Below are 19516 nucleotides of genomic sequence, written 5' to 3'. Positions count from 1 at the left end.
TAACTTAAAAACGAAAATATAAAAACGATTTTGCTTTTAAATTATGCTCTGTTGTATTAAAATATCTTAATTTACACCGTTAAACGATTTAAGAGCTGAATACATTGATTTTTTCTTAAGTCGACCTAATTTCTAACAACAATTCTAAAAATTTACCACAATATAAATGCATGTTTATTCATTCATATTTTATAGTAACTTCAAAAATTAAAAGTTAGTATCACCCGCTATATATAAACACATAATATATTTGTATCAGCCAACTATAACTAGTAAACAGCAAAAAGCATGAAGATATTTTGTTATATAATTAATAGTATGTATTAATAAAAATGTCTTGGTAATTCTGTGCCATTTTATACACTCTTCTCATTTCCTGCACTAGTGCCAGTTTTTTTTTTTCAAAGAAAATTCCGAGGAACTCTTCCCACCTACATGTTAAATTTTTAGTTTATCATTCAGAAACCAATATATATCCAAAGCAAGTAGGTAAAACAATTAATTCTTACGTTATTGTATAAACTTACAATTGAAATCCTAAAAATTTTGATTTAGAAACGAATTTTTGAGAAGGTATATACTTTATATCTTCCCTTCCGTCAAAGGAGGATAAAGAAAATTATTAGACTACCAAATTGTGTTGGAGAATATGTAGTTTCTTTTATGTCAGCCTAAAATTTTATAAATATTTAAAAAAATTTTATCTGATAAATATACAATATAATTTAATAATTTATCTTTACAGAAGTTTTGTTGATTTATATTACTATTAGTGAAGCTTATTATCTATATAAAATGAGATACAATTTAAATTTAAATTTTTCTTTCACTTCAAGGATCCGAAAAATGCATTCAACAATAATTTTTATTATAAGATTTTCATTTTTTCAATTAAACTCTTATCATTTTTGGAATACAAATAGAATTTAAAAAATAAATAAAAGGATTGTGTTTACCATTTTACATTAAAATTTTTGTTATTGTGTGTTAAAAATTAATTTTCAAACCAGGTATTATGCATTGCTACCTCAGGAGCTCAGACTTAAAATTTAATATTTGTTATAGGATAATTTTACTTATGCGTGATCTTTATGTTTTTCATAGAATGTATCTAAATACTTTTTATATTCCTCTTGATTCGGCCACATAATTGACGCTTGAATATTTAGTGGGCTTTCATTGTTTGGTTCCGCCAATAACGACTGAATTGATAATAAAATTGTTCTGACATCATATAATGCCGACCACTTATCTTTTAATATATCCAAACATATCGAACCAGATAAATCCACATTTGGATGAAAGCATGGTGTTAAAAATTTTACAGTTGGTGCAGAATATGGATAAGAATTTGGAAAATCTAATGATAAGCGATATTTGTGACCAGAATAAACTGTATTTTCTGGCCCAGATATCGTTCCAATCCATTTAAATATGTTGTCACCTTCTGGAAAAGCTGATATTCCTTTTTCACTGGACATCATTAAAACCATAAGTTCCTTTTGAAGTCTAAAATATTAAATAATGTGATGAAATGAATACTGTAAAATAGTTTTCAACCTTTTGCTAACTGCATGATTGTCTCGGCATGTTATTGTTTCATCATTTTGTTTTAAATTTGATGATTGCGGATGTTCAGGATTAATATTTTGCGCCATAATCTAAATAATTTCAAATATGTTTCTATTTTAATGATTTAGCCTTCTGGAAAATTTTACGAAATATACTAAAAAAAAAAACTTAAAAGGAATATTGCACCCAAGCTTTCTTTTTGTGACAAATTCATAAAAAAGTGCAACTAGGTGACAAATACAAATCAATTTTGACAGTTAGATTTGAAATTTATAAAAAAATTTATCTTTCTTCTTTCTGCCTATTCAAAAAACCAAGGCTAAAGAAAGAGAAAATAAGAGAAAAGTAAAAAATTCAACATTTCCAGAGTTGCCAAAAATTTACTAACAAAACTCAAGTTTTTAAAAGTTTGTGATTTTTTAACAATTCTTAAAGATAAGCCTTATTATTTAGAATCATAACAATCGAAATTCCAAAATACATAGTATGTTTTGTTTTAGTTTTTATGCAATGTTGTGATTTAGTTTGAAAAAATATACATATTTCTTTTTTTTGGGATGTTTTTATTCAATCTCTTTCTTAGCTTTCATAATGTACAGCAGAAATTCTGGATTGTTTTTCATGAAAATCATCAACATAATTATGTATTTTTATTATTCAATTCACCTGAATTTGGCTATATGTATTAGGAACATAAATCAGAATGAAAATTGATATCAACAAAGCTTAACATGTATGAATTCGGATGAAAAAGCTGAATTCAGTGATATCTTTTTTTACAAAATTATAAGCCTTGAAAAATTTTGTTAAATCTGGTTTAAGTATTTCTTATAATTTTATTGAATAATTCAAGAAAACATTTATTGCTGGAACATATTAGGTAGAAGAAAGTTTTGAAAACTTTATGAAGTTTTATTATGCAAAGCGTCTGGTATAGCACTTTTACAAAATGAGAGAAAATGATAACGTCATCATTTATAACGTATTTTATAAAGTTTTTAAAAGTTTTTTCACCTTTCCCGTCTGACTGATTTTTTTTTAAATCAGAATTATTTTCTCTTTGCTTTCTCGCAAAGACGTTACTGTTTTCTCTTTTAAATTGTTTTTTCAATTATTTTACTAAACAGATCTATTATTTCTCTTAAGCTTGTTGAATAAAGATAGTAAAATGTAATTTCTAGTACATGGCAATACTAAAGGGAATTTTTCAGTGACTTTGAGTTTTAATAAAATTTCAATCCAATCAATTTTTCTAAAATGTCAAACATTCACTTGTTTTTATTTATGTTAACTTGAAAAAGCAAGTTCATTTATTATTACAAAATTAATTCTTCATATTAATTTTTTTAGACATTTTAATTAATCTATAATAAAGAAAAATTGTAAAACTTAAAGTTTTCATTGTTATAAAACGAATATAAATACGAAAACAATTAAAAATGGATACGCCGTACAAAAATAGTACAAATTTACAAACAACTGCAAACCAAAATATTCAATCATCAACAAAATTATATCCTTCAATGCAGCCCGGGTTTATTCCTTTTGAAGAATCAACTCCAAAGAATAGAAATAAATTTTACCAGAATGGTAGAAATAATACACCATATAATAATGCTGAATGTTTTTCAGCAAATCGTCAAAACCATCGTACATCTGGGCCAAATTGGTCGAACCATAGAAATAACAAAAATTTCAGGCAAAATAATTTTAAAAATAACTCACATTTTAAAACAGCAGATAGTGAAAGCTATGTAAGAGACAGCAAAGATAATGCAGCAAATTTCAATAGACCACAATTTCAAAATGCAAATAATTGTTTTAATAAAAACAGATTCAACTTTCCCCAGAACAATAGGCGAGAGGTATCATTTTAAAAATAATAAAAAAAACTTATAAAACTACATTATGTTTTTTAGAGCAATTTTAATGATAATGGACGTAGAGGTGGTAATAAATCTAAATATGTTAGTGGTTCTTTTAAAAATAATAAAGATAAAGAGAGCATAAACATATCAGAATTTGTGCACCCTTCAATGCTGGAAGATCCGTGGAGGGAGTTAGTGGAACGACACAACTTTATTCACTCGAGTAATTTGAAAAAATCGAATGAAAAATGTGTAAAAGAATCATTTTCTGACGATTCAACCACCGATTCGGACAGAAATAGTAATCCAAACGAAGATGAGGATATCTCGAACAGAATATTAAATGATTAACTATCTTTTCAGTTTGATTCATATTTTTAGAGAATTATATTATAGTACATTTTAAAAACTTTTAAGAACCTTTTTAAAATTAAGAAAAGAAACATTTTAACATTCTTTTGTATATAGAGCATATCTTTCGTATTTATGTATAAATTAATAATTGAAATAATTGTAATTTTGACGAAATTGTTAATGGAGAAAATAAATTTTACCTTCAAAAAACAAATTTTTTTCTTTTTTACAAAAAGTTTATTTGAATTAATAAAGTATTAGCTTCTATTGAAAAATAAAGAAGTATCAAGTTTTTCTCCCGTGGCCATGTCCGTGTTTGTGATGATTTGATTTATGTCGTTGTTCTCTTCTTTTAATATGTTTCTCCCATTCGGCACTAACACGATTATATATTGCCATTGTAGCTCTGGCATCTTCCGTAGAGTCATGTTCACCATTTTGAATGTCTAGTCCTTAAAAAAAAATTTGTAAAAAAAACTGAATGCAAATTGCTTTTATTTATAGTATGTATGCTTAAATTTTAGTTAAAATACGAATAGTAACTATATAGGTACTACAAATGTGCGTAGGTACTTAGATCATACATAGTTAATGCTACTAAGCGTCTCACCTAAAATTGATTTGCTTAAAGTCCTTAAGCTAGGTGTTCCGCCTCTAGATACAAGTTTGGCCAAAGGCCTATACTTAGCGGTATCACGAATATTTTTATGTGGATGTTTAATACGTAAAACAGATAAATCCTTTGCGATAGAATGACCCACTAAAATATTACCCTCTATAATTTTTAAGACCTCATGTTGCACTTTCAAAAAATTTTCAGCGTTCTGAATATCATGAGGTCTAATACCACTCACTTCAGTTCTATAATCAGTTACCGGTTCAATTGGTTTTACAAACTTGTCAAGAAGAACTTCACCTTTTTGGTTAACTAGAGATACTCGAGCTAGCATATCATTTTGCCCATACCTTCCGATACCAACCATTTCACAGTCTATAGCAATATATTTTGTAATGCAACCTTTTTTTCCTGGTTTCGCATGTGCACTAACCGTAGTTTGTGCATTTTGCCAATTATTTCCAGCATTCTTGCGGCTCAAACTGGGTTTAGTTTTTGTGTTCTCATTTATTTTATTTAAATTGTTAGGTTTCTCAGCCAAATTCATTTTTAACATGTTTCTGTACAAAACTTTTTTTATATCGTCTCTGTACATCAATAACATATCTTTTACGGAACAAATAATGGTCCACAAAAAACAAAATAACGCGTTAATATATTCTTCAATAACTTTTCCAGGATTTAGCAAGTTTATATTTCGCTTGATATATGAGTATTCTTGATTAATTTTGCCTTTTTCAAATGATATGGCACCAGTTTTTCCGTATTTTCCACGGATTTTCATATTATATTTGCATGCTTTTTCCTCTCCTATTTGAATTTGAAGTTTCAACATATGCCTATAAACATATATATACATACATATAAACATACATATGTACAATGTTTTGTTTTCGAAAGATATCAAAACATGTTTATCAAGCAAACCATGGTATTGCCAGCGTCACACAAATACTCAAAAATCTATTCACACAATAATGCAATATGTAAGGTAAAGTTTAAGTTATGATAAAATATAAGTTTTTAAGTGTGCGATAAAGTCTGGTGATTTTTAACATATCAGACTGAAATTATATCAGACTTATGTTAACATTTAACAATTTACTATAAAAATTATAACTAAAATAAAAATCATCTGATTTTGCACAGCGCAAAACTTCCGCAAAATTTTAATTTTGAAAATCTGATAGGAATACAGATATTTCCAATATTTGCCGCTAGACAAAGTCTGTCAAACCGGATTTATATATAACGACTTTTATCAAACTCAGATTAAATCGTAGATTTTTTCATATTTTGTCGTATATGTTAACAGTAACTAAAGGATTACGTACACACTATCGGCATTTTATTTATGCTATTCGCCGTGTAAAAATATTTGTTGAACATTATCGATTTAAAAATTTCGCACCAAATCTTGTAACTACAAAAAAGGCAGTGTAAAATGTCTTCAAAAATAATTTAATTTGATATATACAATATATCTATATACCTATGTATACATAATTTGAGCAAAGTAGCCACTTACATTTAATTTTAAGAAACATCAATTTTTGAACTAGTTTTGACATAAATATGCATTTTCATACTTGACGGTGAAAACATGATTTTTTTAATGACATATTGAAAAATATTTTACAATATTTAAGACAACATTCTTAAAGTTTTTCGCGTGCTGAATATCATTTTCAAATTATAATTTTTTTATATGTAACAATATCTGTTTAGTAAAATCAATTCAAATTTTGCAAATAAATATAAAAAGTCTCAAAATTGAATGCAAAGAATCAACATGTAACGTGCAGAGTATTAAACAAAAGTATCAAAAGAAAAATTCGATACTTTTGTTCACATTTCGATTTTTTTTTAAATTCATATCAAGACCTAACATACATAAACATTATTTTATCAGGCGGTTTTTTGATTTTGAGGTTTTTTAAATTCATGATATTTGAATTTATTACATATATGTACACAAATAATTTATGATATTATCAATATGGTTTGCAAAGTTCAATCTTGCCATAATTATAATAATGACTCTAATAAAGGAAATGACTGTATTTTGGAGTTGCTAGATTTCATAAAGCTTCATTATTATCGTAAGTAAAAAGAGAACTTTCGAAATTTTTATAATCTTGTTTATTTAGACTTTCAGGCCGAACACAGGGAAAAAATTTCTTACATATCTCAACTAGAAACTGGAAATTTAGCTTTAAATAAAACTATAGATAATTTACGTCAACAAATTCAACAAATACAAAATGATTTAACACCCTTAAAAAGAAAGAAAGTTAGTTCAAGTGAACAAGCCGATTCAACAGCACTGTCGACTTCAAAAATAGGTTCAAATGAAGATTTTGATAATGATGCCAATGATCCAGTAGAAGATTTAAATGTTGCTTTAACTTCAGATGTAATATTTGATGAAAGCTGCAATTCTTTTAGTTCGTTACCTCAGTCTACTAATATCATAAGAAGTCCCAAAAAGGAAAAAATTACACCAAGCAAAAGAATGCCTTTGTCGCCAAAAAATAATATAGGAACTACTACACCTACGAAGCATCATTTAAAAGAAAAACAGAAAGGGGTTCAGGTGAAATTAACTCCAACAAAAATTTCACATTATTTACCCAAACGTATAATTACTAAAGAAACGATTTCCGGTAAAAGAATCAATATTGAAAACGAAAATAAGCCGGTGGAATTAAAAAAAATGTCAACAACAACTACAGCTGGTTGGTTATCAACTGAAAAGATGAAGAAAAGTGGTTCTACAAATATTGGATTAGAATTTATACAACCTGTAAAAATTGAAAAAAATGATAGTTTAGATAATAGTTGTGAATCTATAGCAAGTTCGCAAAGTCTAGCAGAACCAAAGCAATCTATTAGAAAAGGGACCCGAAACATTTTAAATTTAAAAGCAAAGCCACAAATGAAACAAGCTAAGTTGGAATTCGACAGAAAAAAACATAACATGACTTCTAATCATATTCGAAATAATTACAAAGTAAAATATTTTTTATCTATATATTTTTGCTTACTTTACTTTTATTTGTTTTTTGTTTATAGTCTGATGAAACAGTTTGTGAAATTGTTTGCGCTAGCCCTGGCGTTGAAACGTTAGGTTCTCTTAAAGATAAGCTGAGTCTAACACAAAGATCATTGAGGTAAAGCTCTGTAATGAAAAGCTTTTTAATAAAGGACAATTAGTTTTAAGAAAATTTTTGTTTCTATAGTTTTCTTTAAAGAAATGTATGTACATAATTGTACATCAGTATATATCTATGTTAGATATAGATTAATTTTATGATTTAGAACATTATTTTTAAATTTAATTTTTTTGTTTTATTTGTTAAAGAAAATTTTCTCGCAAAAATTCTGATGATGAACTTTTTAATATATCTATTAAGAAATCGACGGCGACTACTTCAAAAAATGGAACTACAAATGAAGAAACCATCAAAACAAGTACACCAAGCTCCAAGCACGCGGAACGAACTGTTATAAAAGAAGAACCTGTAACATGCAAAAAGCCTTATGTTATTAATTTGTTCCCACATTTGAATGCAAACAAAAAGGATATTAATGAGCCTTTAATAACTGAAGATTCTATCGATAATTTAAGTTTAGAATCAATTACCAAAGAATTTGAATCGGGAAAAAAGGACAATATAAATAAAAATGGAAATTTAACTAGCAGTAGTGTATTAATATTACCACCCAAATCTGATGACGTTATTATTGTTAATGAAACTGAAAATGTTGACCTTGGTGATATTGATTCCGCGGATTTATTTGATGAAATAATGAAGAGAGGTAATCAAACTCCATCGGTTTTGAAGAAGCTTGAAAATGAACAGTAAGTTCTTTTTGTAAATGTGGTTTTGAATATATTTGAAAACTTCCAATAAATTTTTTTTAAATAAGACATAAATTTATTCTGTTTTCTACAGAATTTTAAAAAAAAAAAATAACCATGAAAAATCATCTGTTAAACCAAATAATGAAGTAATGGAAAATATTAAATTGGAAAGTTTATCGCAAACAAATGATGATGATATAACTCAATTAAATATACTTAATGAGCAAGATCAAACATATTTGGAGAACGATAAGAAAGAAGTAGTAGAAAAAATCAATACAAAAATGCCGATAACATTACAGGGAATTGGACATAATTGTGACTGCAGACATTGCAATTCGGTATTTTAAATTAAAATGTTCCTGAATTATTTTTTATTTTTATACAATTCTAGTATTTGCGATATTTGATAGAATTAAATTTAACAGTAAGTGAAATTAAGGAGCGCCTTAAAAGCAATACAAAACATGCTGAACGGCCTCTTAAACTCCATTTAACTCCTGAAGGCTTTTGGGATCCCGTAATGCGTGATTTTCCACCAGGAGATCCACGAAATGAAGTAATTATAGATTATAGATTTGTTGATAGCAATAAGGAAGATAAAACTAAATTTAATCCTTAAAAATTGCTAAAAATGATTTTTCTCTCTTTTTTTTTTTTAACAAATTTATAATATAATTTTATTATATCTTCAATAGTTTTAACATCTAAGTTTACATAAAATTGTAATAGATAATGTAATAAATAATTCAATCTATAAATTTCCTCGTTTAGCTTGCTCCAATTCAATTGATTCAAATAATGCTTTAAAATTTCCGGCTCCAAAACCCTTATATAAAGTAAAAAGGGAAGGGTAAAAAAAAATATGTGCAAAAACTTAACTATTTCAATTATTTAAACTTACATTATGATTATGTCGTTCTATTACTTCCAGAAATACTGTTGGCCTGTCTTGCATATTTTTTGTGAAAATTTGTAACAAATAACCATCTTCATCATAATCAATTAAAATTTTTAATTCTTGCAAAATAGATAAATCTTCTTTTACTACAACTTTACTAAGTTTTAGATTTTCTCTTAACAGATCATAATAAGTATCTGGTATTGATAAAAATTCCATTCCACGTGATTTTAAATTTCTAATTGCTGTAATTATATCACTTGTATTCAAAGCGATATGCTGTACACCAGCTCCTCCATAATATTCCACGTATTCTTGTATTTGTGATTTTTTTTTTCCTTTAGCTGGCTCATTTATAGGTACTTTAACAGTTTCCTCATAGTTAGCCATTACAATAGACCGTAAAGCGGAATATTCAGTATGAATTTGCGAGTCATCAACAGACCAAAAACGATGAAATTGTAAACATCTTTCGTACCATTCCGCTGCACTTTCCATTTGAAGATCCGGTTGATTACCAACTACATGATCAATAAAATCCAATTTTGTTGGTGGTAAAACACTTAAAAGACAGTCTTTTGGAAGAGGTTTATATCCTGGTAAAAATTTTCCTTTATACCGATAACGTTCCACAAATGTATGTGTCGTGTCACCATACTGAATTGAAAAAGTAAATTGCATAAATTTATAATTATGAAAATAAAATTAAGCTTACAGTTTTAATAGTTGCAAATCGTACACAACCATATTCATCTTTCTCTTCCCAAACATCTTTGATAACTTCTGCTCCACGCATTTTAGCATGCTATAATATTTAATTTATAAAAAAATATTTTTGTGTCAGATATAAAAGTTTATTATGTATTAATATTTACCTTATAAATAGCATCCAAATTTTCTACTTCAAATGCAATATCTTTAACACCATCTCCATGTTTCATTAAATGTTCACCATGTTCTTTATTATTTGGTTCATATGCAGAAACAAATACAAATGTAATTTTATTTTGACGAACTGCATATTTAGCATATTGACGGCTTCCAGTTTCTAATCCTTGATAACCTAATGGTTCAAATCCCATACGTGTAGTATAAAAGCTAGCTGCTTGTTTTGCATTTCCAACATAAAATACTAAATGATCAAAACTTAAAAATTTTCCAGCTTCAGGCTATAAATAAAATATAATTTCAATTATAAAAACTAAAATTTAAATCTGATGTAGATAAATTGATTTACCTTACGGCCTTTATCAGTGTATGTAGTCTAAAAATAAAAGAGAAAAGAAGAAAACGTTTTTCATTAGGTAATATCGTGTATTTTATATTTATAAATGTAAGTAGTATCTAAACATATAATGGAAAATTTGCATTTCTTAGAAAATGGCCTAATATAAAACTGTTTCTTAAATTTTCAAATATAAAATTGATTTACTCGATTATGTGTACGTTTTTTTTAATGTCTCACTGTATATAGCACTGATTTTAATATTTTTTTTTTTATTAAATAACCAACTGTGAGTAGTAACTCTCTATCAATTAGAGTCTAATAAGATTGTCTAATAAGATTTGATTTATTTAATTAATATTTGTAAATTCTAAGTAGGGTGCATACTTCAATAATTCAAATGAACTTAAAATTCAAATTATTTTCTAACAATAAGACATTTTAAAGCAATAATAATTTTTCAAACAAAAGGAATTAATAAATTTTTTTAAAATTATATGTGTTCAGGATTTAGTTTAATTTTTTAATATCAAATTTCAAATTGCAATTAGTTTAAATTTATTGAAAAATTTTTTTAATAAACACAAAATCTATAGATGTATACATATATGGTAAATACTAATTTTTTAGTAACAATTCATATTTTATACAAATTGAGTAAGAAATGAATTTGAAAATTTAAATTATTTTCCAATAGTGCTTATCACCAATTTAAAATTCGATATTACAATCTATTATTCTATTGAAATTTTTTAATCTACATAAATTATTAAATAGTCACATAAAATCATTAAATTTAAAACGCACCATTTTCACTGAATTATACGATTTTTTTTAAAATTCACTATTCAAAAATAATATTTTTCTTCTTTTTGCCTTGTATTTTATCAAATTCTTATTTTAAAATCTTTTTTTATTTTTAACTTTAATTTATTTATTTTAATTTCTTTAACTCTTTTATAAATTTGACTAATTTAATTATAATTTGCTTAACTCTTTTATAGCCTTTTTTTTTTGATATTATAATTTAAAATTCACCCCACTTCGGTTAAAGTTTTATATTATAAAAAAACAAAAATAATAAAAAATATTCATAATATTAGATTTATAATCCTGTTTCTAAGTTTCTTACATTTAATTATATACGATTTAGATTATATTATTATTATTATTATTATTATTATTGAAAATTGTATATATTATATATATACATATTTATTAATTTATTAAAGTATATATATATATGTATGTATATATGTGTATCTTTGTATCTATATATGAAAAACAAGCTTAAATTAATTAAAATATTCATTTTTTAATAAATAAATAATTCAAAATAGTATTGATAACTAAATATTCGAATTTTCAACTACGAATGTGTTACTAAAAATAAAGGCCCACTATTATAGATTCAATTCTAAAACAAAAATGACAAGCAGTCAAATATGCACCCAATTGCATTTTATGGAATTTTGATTTTTTTTTTTTTCAATTTTATAAACAATTTTTAAAATTACTGCGTCATATCTGAATGCCGCACAATTCTTTTTTTGCTAATTTAAGTTTTTTATATATCGCAACATAATAATATTATTATAATTTTTAAACTAGTTCTACAAATTTATTCAAAAATTTTAAATATTATGTACCTATACATATATTTGTATATGAAAATTTTAAAAAAAATTCTTAGAAAGCATTCAAAAGAAAATAAAAGAATGTTTCAAATTTAATTCTATATAGCAAAATTTAACCCCGAAAAATTTAGCGCCACCTTAACATTAATATCCGAATAATTACTTTAAATACTAGACTCAAATTTCTGATACAAACAAAGATTTTTTAACATGCGTTATTTTTGTTAAGAAAAAACGTTCTTCTTATGGTCTAAATTGCAATTTCTTGGCAAATTTTTTAGATATATTTATAAAAACAAGTATTAGATAAAGAAATAGATTATTAAAATTAAATTTCATAATTGAATACCAATTGAATGTTCAATTCTTTTTAATTAAATTACATATTATGTAAAAATCTTGTGTAAAAATATTATTTAGTAATATTTACAAAAAAATAAAAAAAATAAATTAAATTATTTATATACGAAAATATTCAGACGGGCCTCCAAAATTAATAGCTACATATACATACATATGTATGTAAACTGGATTAAATATAGTAATATACATAATGTAGCATAATGTTGCTGTATATGTAAGTGTTTGCCTAAACATTCTAGTTTATCGTGATCTTGAATACACAATTAATATTCTACTTAATATTAAAATATTTAACACACATAATACCATTTTTTTAATTTTACTATAGTGAAATAAGGAAATACATTGTTCATACATAATTAATTGCATTCCAAATAATTAATTTTTTCGTAAATAATATTTTAATTGCAATTGAAAAAATAGGCACATTCCAAATTTCGGTATTATTAAAAATAAATCTATATTAAATTTAATTCCAAAGCTTTAATCAAAACTACCTGTTAATTATCTCACATTTCAATAATATTTGACCATCTTTAAAAAAAAATATATTGTAAAATAAAAATAATAATCGTCATTATTCATTCATTCAAAAAAAGTGATCAAATATGAAAATAATATAGGATATTAATTTTAGTATTTAAATAAAATATATGTTGTAAATAAAAATTTAAATATATAATTGTATGTTAATTATTAAAAAGAATGAAGTTCCTTAATCATATAAAATAAATTTAATTTTAGCCCTACCACGTGTGATAATTAATAATTTCGTATTTAATAGCAATTACAAAAGTAAAAGAGTACTTAAAAAATTGAATTCACCAAAAATTCTATAAAATTTTATTTTATACTTGCATTAGTGTTGATAATACAAATATTCTAAGTTTCTTAGTTCAGTATAACAACTAAATTTTAAGAGTTGAAGTTATACACACAATTTACTGATAGCAATAATAAAATTAATATTAATTGTGCTACTGAACACCAGATTTTCGACAATTTCTCATCTTATGGATCAATTTCTCTAAAAATTTTAAAACTTTTTATTTCAAAATCTTGAATATTAATCATGTTATAAATGGGAAAACAAATTTGATAATACATTTTTTTAAATCAACGTTAAGCATATTCATATATACATAGGAAATTTGTTAAGATGGCAACAAAAATTTTTTGATACATACAATCAAAATATCACGTGAAATTATTAACATTTTGGATCAAAAGCACAAACTTAATAGATGTAGCGAGTAACTTGTTTTAAAAATTAAAAAAAAAAAAAATAACAAAAATTTTTGTTAACATCACATTAGTTTTAATATTTTGCTGTATCATATACTTACTATCACTATACTGTTATATTATATACAAATAGATTGTATATTATATTTAATTAAAATTTAAGATTCATAAATTTTTTGCATAAGCATGATATTTCAAAATTAGAATTTTTGTATTTTATTTTTAAAAAGAACATGGTAACTGTATTAACAATAAAAAAACTTAGTTCCAAAAGGGTTTTGTTTTATAAAATTTGAGGTTGGCAACACCATAAGTGTCACGCACATTAAGTGGCCAAAAGGCAACACTCAAACATCAAAAAAATCACTTATTACAACAAGCGCTTAAATATACGATTTTCCTATATAAAAACTAATATGTAAATATCTATATATTAATTAAAAAAAAAAAATTATAAACAAATTAAATCAGTTAATAAATTTTATTTTATTTAAATTTCAATTCATTGCATTTTGTTTTCATTCATTCTCACTATGGGAGAATAACATTTGATTCAGATGTTTTTCTTACTATCATTTAACATGTATGTATATGTATACGCATATTTTTAAATAAACAAATTGAATATATTATTAGTAAACAGGTGGTTAGTTATAGTTGATATTGAAAGCTTTGGAATTGGTAAACAAAATTTTTATCTATGGTCTTGTTTTTAATTATTTACAAGATTTAAATTCTAAATAATACATGTATATATATACGTATATATGTACATATTAGCATACAAGAATAAATTATATACATGACTAAATATATATGTAACTTGTTTTAATTTTAATAATACTATTTCAAAATATTATTATTTAATTTAAATTAAATTTAATTAATAAATTAGATTTATTTTACAGTAGAGGTTAACATACGTCAGATTTGTTTTTCAAATGTACACTGCATACAAGAAAATTGTAGAAATATTAATTATCTTGCAAGAATGTGTAAAATATTTTGTTTATATCGAATATGTATACTATTTTTTGCATTAATAGCAAAAAATAATGTACATATTTGAACGAAAATAAGATATAAACTTACAAATTACAATATCTTATGCTCGATTGTATAGGGTAGAGGGCATAGGCTACAGCATACATATAATTCAAGCTACGTGTTATGATTGTTAAATTGGGAGGATTGTAATTTTGAATTCAAGGGGTGTCGTAGTCCAAACGGAGAACATTTTTACTATATTTATTTATTATTTATAAAATTAAATAAATACGAAAAGTTAGTAAAGAAATTGACATGAAGATGAGATTCAGTGATCAGAAGGAATTTGAAAATTTTTAATTGAATTTATATAAATGGCATTAGAAATAAATAATTTTACCGCATTACAAAATATTTTATGTCAAACTTAAGTCAAAAATAAGTGTATCTACCAAAATATAGGTATAATGCATATACTGCAGTTCAGCAATGTAATTTTTATTACTAAAAAAGTAAATTGCAGATTAATTCGTATTTGATAAACGACCTATATAACTTTTATTTTATAATCATATTCTGATTTCGTTCAGCTAAGTGCCATTAATGATTTTTAGTAATCGCAAACTTTAAATTTTATTTTATATCCAAATATAAATATGCAAATGAATAAGAAATATTAAAATAATTAATTCGTATTAAGGCACATGTTTATTACACGAGTGAAAGTAAATATTTATATGAGTTTTTAATAGCTGATAACATTAATATCCTTATCTGTAAACGGTATTTTTGTGTCAAATTAAAAAAGAACCGCTATTCGAATTCAAATTCGTATATATGCACATACATATATACATTATGAACATAAATAAATAATATTAATATTAAAAACATAATGGATATTGTGTATAAAATTATTTCGTGTCACAAACATTTTTGGCTTCACCTGCTTTTTTATCCCCTTTTTTTAAAATGCAATAAAACGGAACTACTTTCGAAAACAAAAACAAAAAGACTATTCATAATTTTTCATATTCTTCTTATTGTTTTGTTTGCTATTTCTTCCTTCCTTAGCAACAAAAAAAAATAAACATAAAACGGAATCACTAAAAGTAGAAATTCTGTAATAAACTAGTGTGACGCAAAAATAGTGTTGAGCGAAATTAAAAAGTTGAATGAACTTCACTTTCAATATGCAATTAAAGAAAAAAAAAAGGACTTTTAACGCAGCACGTGTAATCATTGAGAGAAAATGTACTCGAAGGAGAAAAATTTATAAGATTTTTACATGTGACTTGATAATATAATTGATTTAAACATTTTGTAAAAATTACAATATTTAGTTAATCCCATATAAACACAAGTGTATTGTACGATAACTAATTCAAAAATAATTTATGTATGTACATATTTATGTATAGATACTCCAAAATGAGAACCATCAAAGATCATTTAAGACTTATGTGTAACATAAAAATTTATTCAATATAAGGCAGTCTGAGTCTGCTAGCCTACTAAACCAAACACAAGACACTCTAAAATAATCCTTACAAATAAAATACATAATATAATTCATCCCCTTCGGCCTTCCATAAAAACTTTGCTGAGTTTAAAATTGATTGCTATATAACTAAATCAATGTTAAAATTCTCTCAATAGGTGGAGTGAATTTTTATGACGCCAGAGTTTATAGATGTCGAACGTATACATATGTAGGTATGTATTAAAACAAATATAATTCAACAGAGCTTACAAAATTTCCAGAACTAAATTTTAATACATTTAAATCTATGTCAAATCAAAGTGAAAGTAGTTTAAATTGAGTGAAGAACTTAAAATATTTGACCTATTTCAGAATTCCAATGATAATTAACCATCACAAAAGATTTCTTTAAAAATTTATTCAAAAACGCAATACTGGCGACGTACTGAACTACATTAATTTTTAATTAACACATTGACTATCTTTTTACATCCACTTAAAAAAAATTTCAAGGATACAAATCAAATTTATATTCAACTGGTTTTGTTATATACATATATACAAATGTATGTATGTATATATGAACTAATACGTATGAAATATGATTCGCAATCAATTCAAATTATTCTCATTTTCTCAGATTCCTAAAAAATTATCCTGGTATGTACTTAAATATTATTTTATTCCTATTTGCAATACACATGAAAATTTCCATATATACATACTTAAGTATGTAAGTATGATGAGTAACTCTTTTTTTTTTTTTGTCTTGGGGGATTATACAAAATAATATCCAAGAATTTATAAGAAAGAATTATTCTAAATACGCAAAAACCAGTTAGTCATTATTCGTTAATCTTTAGTTGATTATATAAGATCTTACCAACACATTAAGAGTTAATTCATTTTTTTTTTCAAATTTTTTTATTTTACATAAGAATAAATATAGAATTCATAAGTTTATGTATATGTATAGGTTTAATTCCTTGAAAATATTCCTTTTTATTCCACCGTATTTAACGGTTTAAAAAGAACTTGCGGAATCCTTTTAAAGGATATTACAAAAATTTCAAAGTGATGTATAACAGTTTATAGAAAGTTGTAAAAAAAATGGTTGTATACCACTTATTTCCTCATATAATTAATGTTAACTTTAGTAAAATAGGATTGATTGATTGAGAGAAATGCTCTGACTTCAAAATTGTAATATTGTTATTGAACGGGATTAAATTCAATTGAGCAATTACAACATAATTTTAATTGCAATTTTGAAATTAAAAATAGTTATAAATGATTTACACTGGCATCGATGGTTTTATATTGACGGGGTAGTTTTTGCTGTTATATATATAACAGGATTTCCATACAAAATAATGTCGCATTCAAAACTATTCTGAAGTGTTCAAAAGTTATATACCCTTAAACAGGCTGCAGGTTTCGTTTCAAATTTCAAAATATTTTATGAAAATGAGGAGTTTGTGATTTAAATAGTGTATTGTCAAGTGTTACCATAGTTATCAAGGTAAACTATTAAAACCAAGCTTTTGAAATATAATTAATTATTATAAACGAAACTACAAGCATTGTATGCCATCCTACAAGCAATTTTTTCATTTGAAAATTTTATAAATAAATTGATTCAGATTTACTTTTTCAAGTAAGTGTACACAAAGTACATGCATATGTATATATACTCGTATGTAATGTATGTATAAATACGTCCAATATGCAGGCATACATACATATTTATTTATAGCGTTGTGTTCAACACAATAAAAATCTTATACACAATAAAATTATTACCCTCTTTCAAATTTTTTAATAAACGAAGGAATTTTTTTTTGATTTCAGAAGTTTTTCTTTATTAAAAATACTTCTTAAACAAATAAGTAGTTCATACAAATACAATAAGTTTTTGTCCTTTTTTATCTGGAATATGATGAATATGACACAATTGTATGATTATTTGTGTACGTAAGTTCAAAACAAGTTAAATACAACGCTCTGTCATTGTTAAATAGAAAAAAATTTTTCTATGCAATTGTTCTATGTTATTTGATATTTTGAAATTAATATTTAAAAATTTAAATACATTTTTATTTAAATTAAATTTTTAACTTTAAAAAATATTTCATTAATGCAGATTTGAATCCTGTTGGAGTAGGTACTGTCACCAATTATTGAATGTCTAATATTTACAGAATTATCGAGACTGGCCAATTCAAATAATTTTTGTCAAAAATTCTTACTAAGGCATGTGATAGCAAACACTACGCAAATGTTTAAAAATTTATTTTTGACTACATCTATTAAATTGAATTTCTATACAATATTGAAAAAAAATAAAAATATATTGTATAATATAGGAAAAAGAGACACCAAACAAAATTCGACAAAAAAATTTGAATTATTGGAAAGAATTTTTTTAAATTTCTTTTAACTTTTCATTACAATTGTCATAACTGGCCATAACGTTGATATTACAATTGTGCATTATATGTGCTTTAAATATGGAAACAGAAAAAATTTTAATCTATTTAAATATTACAAAATCTTTTTACTACAGTGTTTATAATCAATTAAAGAAGAAATTTTTAAATATTTCCAATTCCTAAATTGCAGTTAGAAAACTTTTGATTATCACTTTTATAAGAGCGCAAAGATGCACTTTAAAATTTGACAATCGCAAAATTTTTCCTAATAATGCTGAAAACACAATTGCGCCGAAATTCAAAATTGCAAAATTTGATAAGTGCAAAAATATTAGCTTCAACACTTTATAAAACACAATGAGGCTACAGCAACATTTTGTGTAATGAACCACAACGATTAAAATCTAGTGTCAGTTTTTTTTGATAAGCGACATAAAATTAAAATAACAAAATAAATTTGAAGTGCATCGTTATTTTTTAAACTCTCATGTATTTGCATTGAACAGTTATTTTTTTTGCAGCTATCAAATTTTAAAGTGCATTTTAGCATCCGGATTATGTTTATAGTTTAAAAACGACGAACCAATGAAACTACCTTAAAAGTTCTTTCAATAAAAAAAAAGAAATCGCTGTATTTCAAACGAAAAATTACCTGCATTTACAAATGAAATTTTCTTTATGGTGATGATTTCGTGCTAAAAACGTTTGTGAGGTGATTTCTGTTAAGAAATTTGATTGTTGAAGTAAATCTATACAATTACAATTTATTAGAACTCAAAAAATTTATATAAAGATCATTTGTTATTATTTTGAAGAGCCATCAAATTCTGAAATTCAAAAAGTGTCATTTAACTTCGCAAATGTACTATATTATATGTACATACATATCTATTTTTATATTACTTACAAACATTCAGCAAAGAATGTAAATTTCATTTAGTTGTAGGTAGGGTATAAACAAATGA

At 24.8% G+C, this 19516-nt stretch overlaps 5 protein-coding genes across 5 annotated transcripts; 2 read left to right on the top strand and 3 right to left on the bottom strand.

Moving 5' to 3' along the window:
* Nucleotides 1-737: 737 nt before the first annotated feature.
* Nucleotides 738-1786, bottom strand: LOC129606606 (ubiquitin-conjugating enzyme E2 C). Its single transcript, XM_055517000.1, has 2 exons — nucleotides 1561-1786; nucleotides 738-1509 (listed from the first exon to the last, which is right to left on the bottom strand). Exons 1-2 carry the CDS (start codon nucleotides 1656-1658, stop codon nucleotides 1077-1079), a joined length of 531 nt encoding a protein of 176 aa, XP_055372975.1. The 5' UTR covers nucleotides 1659-1786; the 3' UTR covers nucleotides 738-1076.
* Nucleotides 1787-2862: 1076 nt separating this feature from the next.
* On the top strand, nucleotides 2863-3988 carry LOC129606612 (putative uncharacterized protein DDB_G0282133). The gene is made up of 2 exons (XM_055517017.1): nucleotides 2863-3437; nucleotides 3492-3988. Exons 1-2 carry the CDS (start codon nucleotides 3012-3014, stop codon nucleotides 3789-3791), a joined length of 726 nt encoding a protein of 241 aa, XP_055372992.1. The 5' UTR covers nucleotides 2863-3011; the 3' UTR covers nucleotides 3792-3988.
* Nucleotides 3989-4022: 34 nt separating this feature from the next.
* On the bottom strand, nucleotides 4023-5235 carry LOC129606605 (uncharacterized). The gene is made up of 2 exons (XM_055516999.1): nucleotides 4405-5235; nucleotides 4023-4246 (listed from the first exon to the last, which is right to left on the bottom strand). The coding sequence occupies exons 1-2, from the start codon at nucleotides 5192-5194 to the stop codon at nucleotides 4080-4082; spliced, it is 957 nt and encodes a 318-aa protein (XP_055372974.1). The 5' UTR covers nucleotides 5195-5235; the 3' UTR covers nucleotides 4023-4079.
* Nucleotides 5236-6318: 1083 nt separating this feature from the next.
* On the top strand, nucleotides 6319-9039 carry LOC129606572 (uncharacterized). The gene is made up of 6 exons (XM_055516949.1): nucleotides 6319-6512; nucleotides 6561-7423; nucleotides 7486-7583; nucleotides 7775-8275; nucleotides 8370-8619; nucleotides 8673-9039. The coding sequence occupies exons 1-6, from the start codon at nucleotides 6410-6412 to the stop codon at nucleotides 8898-8900; spliced, it is 2043 nt and encodes a 680-aa protein (XP_055372924.1). The 5' UTR covers nucleotides 6319-6409; the 3' UTR covers nucleotides 8901-9039.
* On the bottom strand, nucleotides 8922-11357 carry LOC129606573 (4-hydroxyphenylpyruvate dioxygenase). Its single transcript, XM_055516950.1, has 6 exons — nucleotides 11212-11357; nucleotides 10417-10443; nucleotides 10055-10348; nucleotides 9895-9984; nucleotides 9183-9836; nucleotides 8922-9107 (listed from the first exon to the last, which is right to left on the bottom strand). The coding sequence occupies exons 1-6, from the start codon at nucleotides 11212-11214 to the stop codon at nucleotides 9033-9035; spliced, it is 1143 nt and encodes a 380-aa protein (XP_055372925.1). The 5' UTR covers nucleotides 11215-11357; the 3' UTR covers nucleotides 8922-9032.
* Between the last annotated feature and the right edge of the window lie 8159 nt (nucleotides 11358-19516).

This window comes from Condylostylus longicornis, unplaced genomic scaffold (genome assembly GCF_029603195.1).
Source record: "Condylostylus longicornis isolate FDR11 unplaced genomic scaffold, ASM2960319v2 ptg000019l, whole genome shotgun sequence".
Taxonomy (NCBI): domain Eukaryota; kingdom Metazoa; phylum Arthropoda; class Insecta; order Diptera; family Dolichopodidae; genus Condylostylus; species Condylostylus longicornis.
Note: the sequence above shows the minus strand (reverse complement) of the source record. Positions and strands in the feature narration are given on the sequence as shown.

Coding starts and splice junctions, on each gene's coding strand:
- LOC129606572 (XM_055516949.1), top strand. CDS start 6,410: ATGGTTTGCAAAGTTCAATCTTGCCATAATTATAATAATGACTCTAAT. Junction 7,424..7,485: donor ATATTCGAAATAATTACAAA/GTAAAATATTTT, acceptor TTTTGTTTATAG/TCTGATGAAACAGTTTGTGA. Junction 8,620..8,672: donor ACTGCAGACATTGCAATTCG/GTATTTTAAATT, acceptor ATACAATTCTAG/TATTTGCGATATTTGATAGA.
- LOC129606612 (XM_055517017.1), top strand. CDS start 3,012: ATGGATACGCCGTACAAAAATAGTACAAATTTACAAACAACTGCAAAC. Junction 3,438..3,491: donor CCCAGAACAATAGGCGAGAG/GTATCATTTTAA, acceptor TATGTTTTTTAG/AGCAATTTTAATGATAATGG.
- LOC129606573 (XM_055516950.1), bottom strand. Junction 9,837..9,894: donor GATTTGCAACTATTAAAACT/GTAAGCTTAATT, acceptor TTTTCAATTCAG/TATGGTGACACGACACATAC. Junction 9,108..9,182: donor TAGAACGACATAATCATAAT/GTAAGTTTAAAT, acceptor ACTTTATATAAG/GGTTTTGGAGCCGGAAATTT.
- LOC129606606 (XM_055517000.1), bottom strand. CDS start 1,658: ATGGCGCAAAATATTAATCCTGAACATCCGCAATCATCAAATTTAAAA. Junction 1,510..1,560: donor AATCATGCAGTTAGCAAAAG/GTTGAAAACTAT, acceptor TTAATATTTTAG/ACTTCAAAAGGAACTTATGG.
- LOC129606605 (XM_055516999.1), bottom strand. CDS start 5,194: ATGAAAATCCGTGGAAAATACGGAAAAACTGGTGCCATATCATTTGAA. Junction 4,247..4,404: donor TTTAAGCAAATCAATTTTAG/GTGAGACGCTTA, acceptor TTTTTTTTTAAG/GACTAGACATTCAAAATGGT.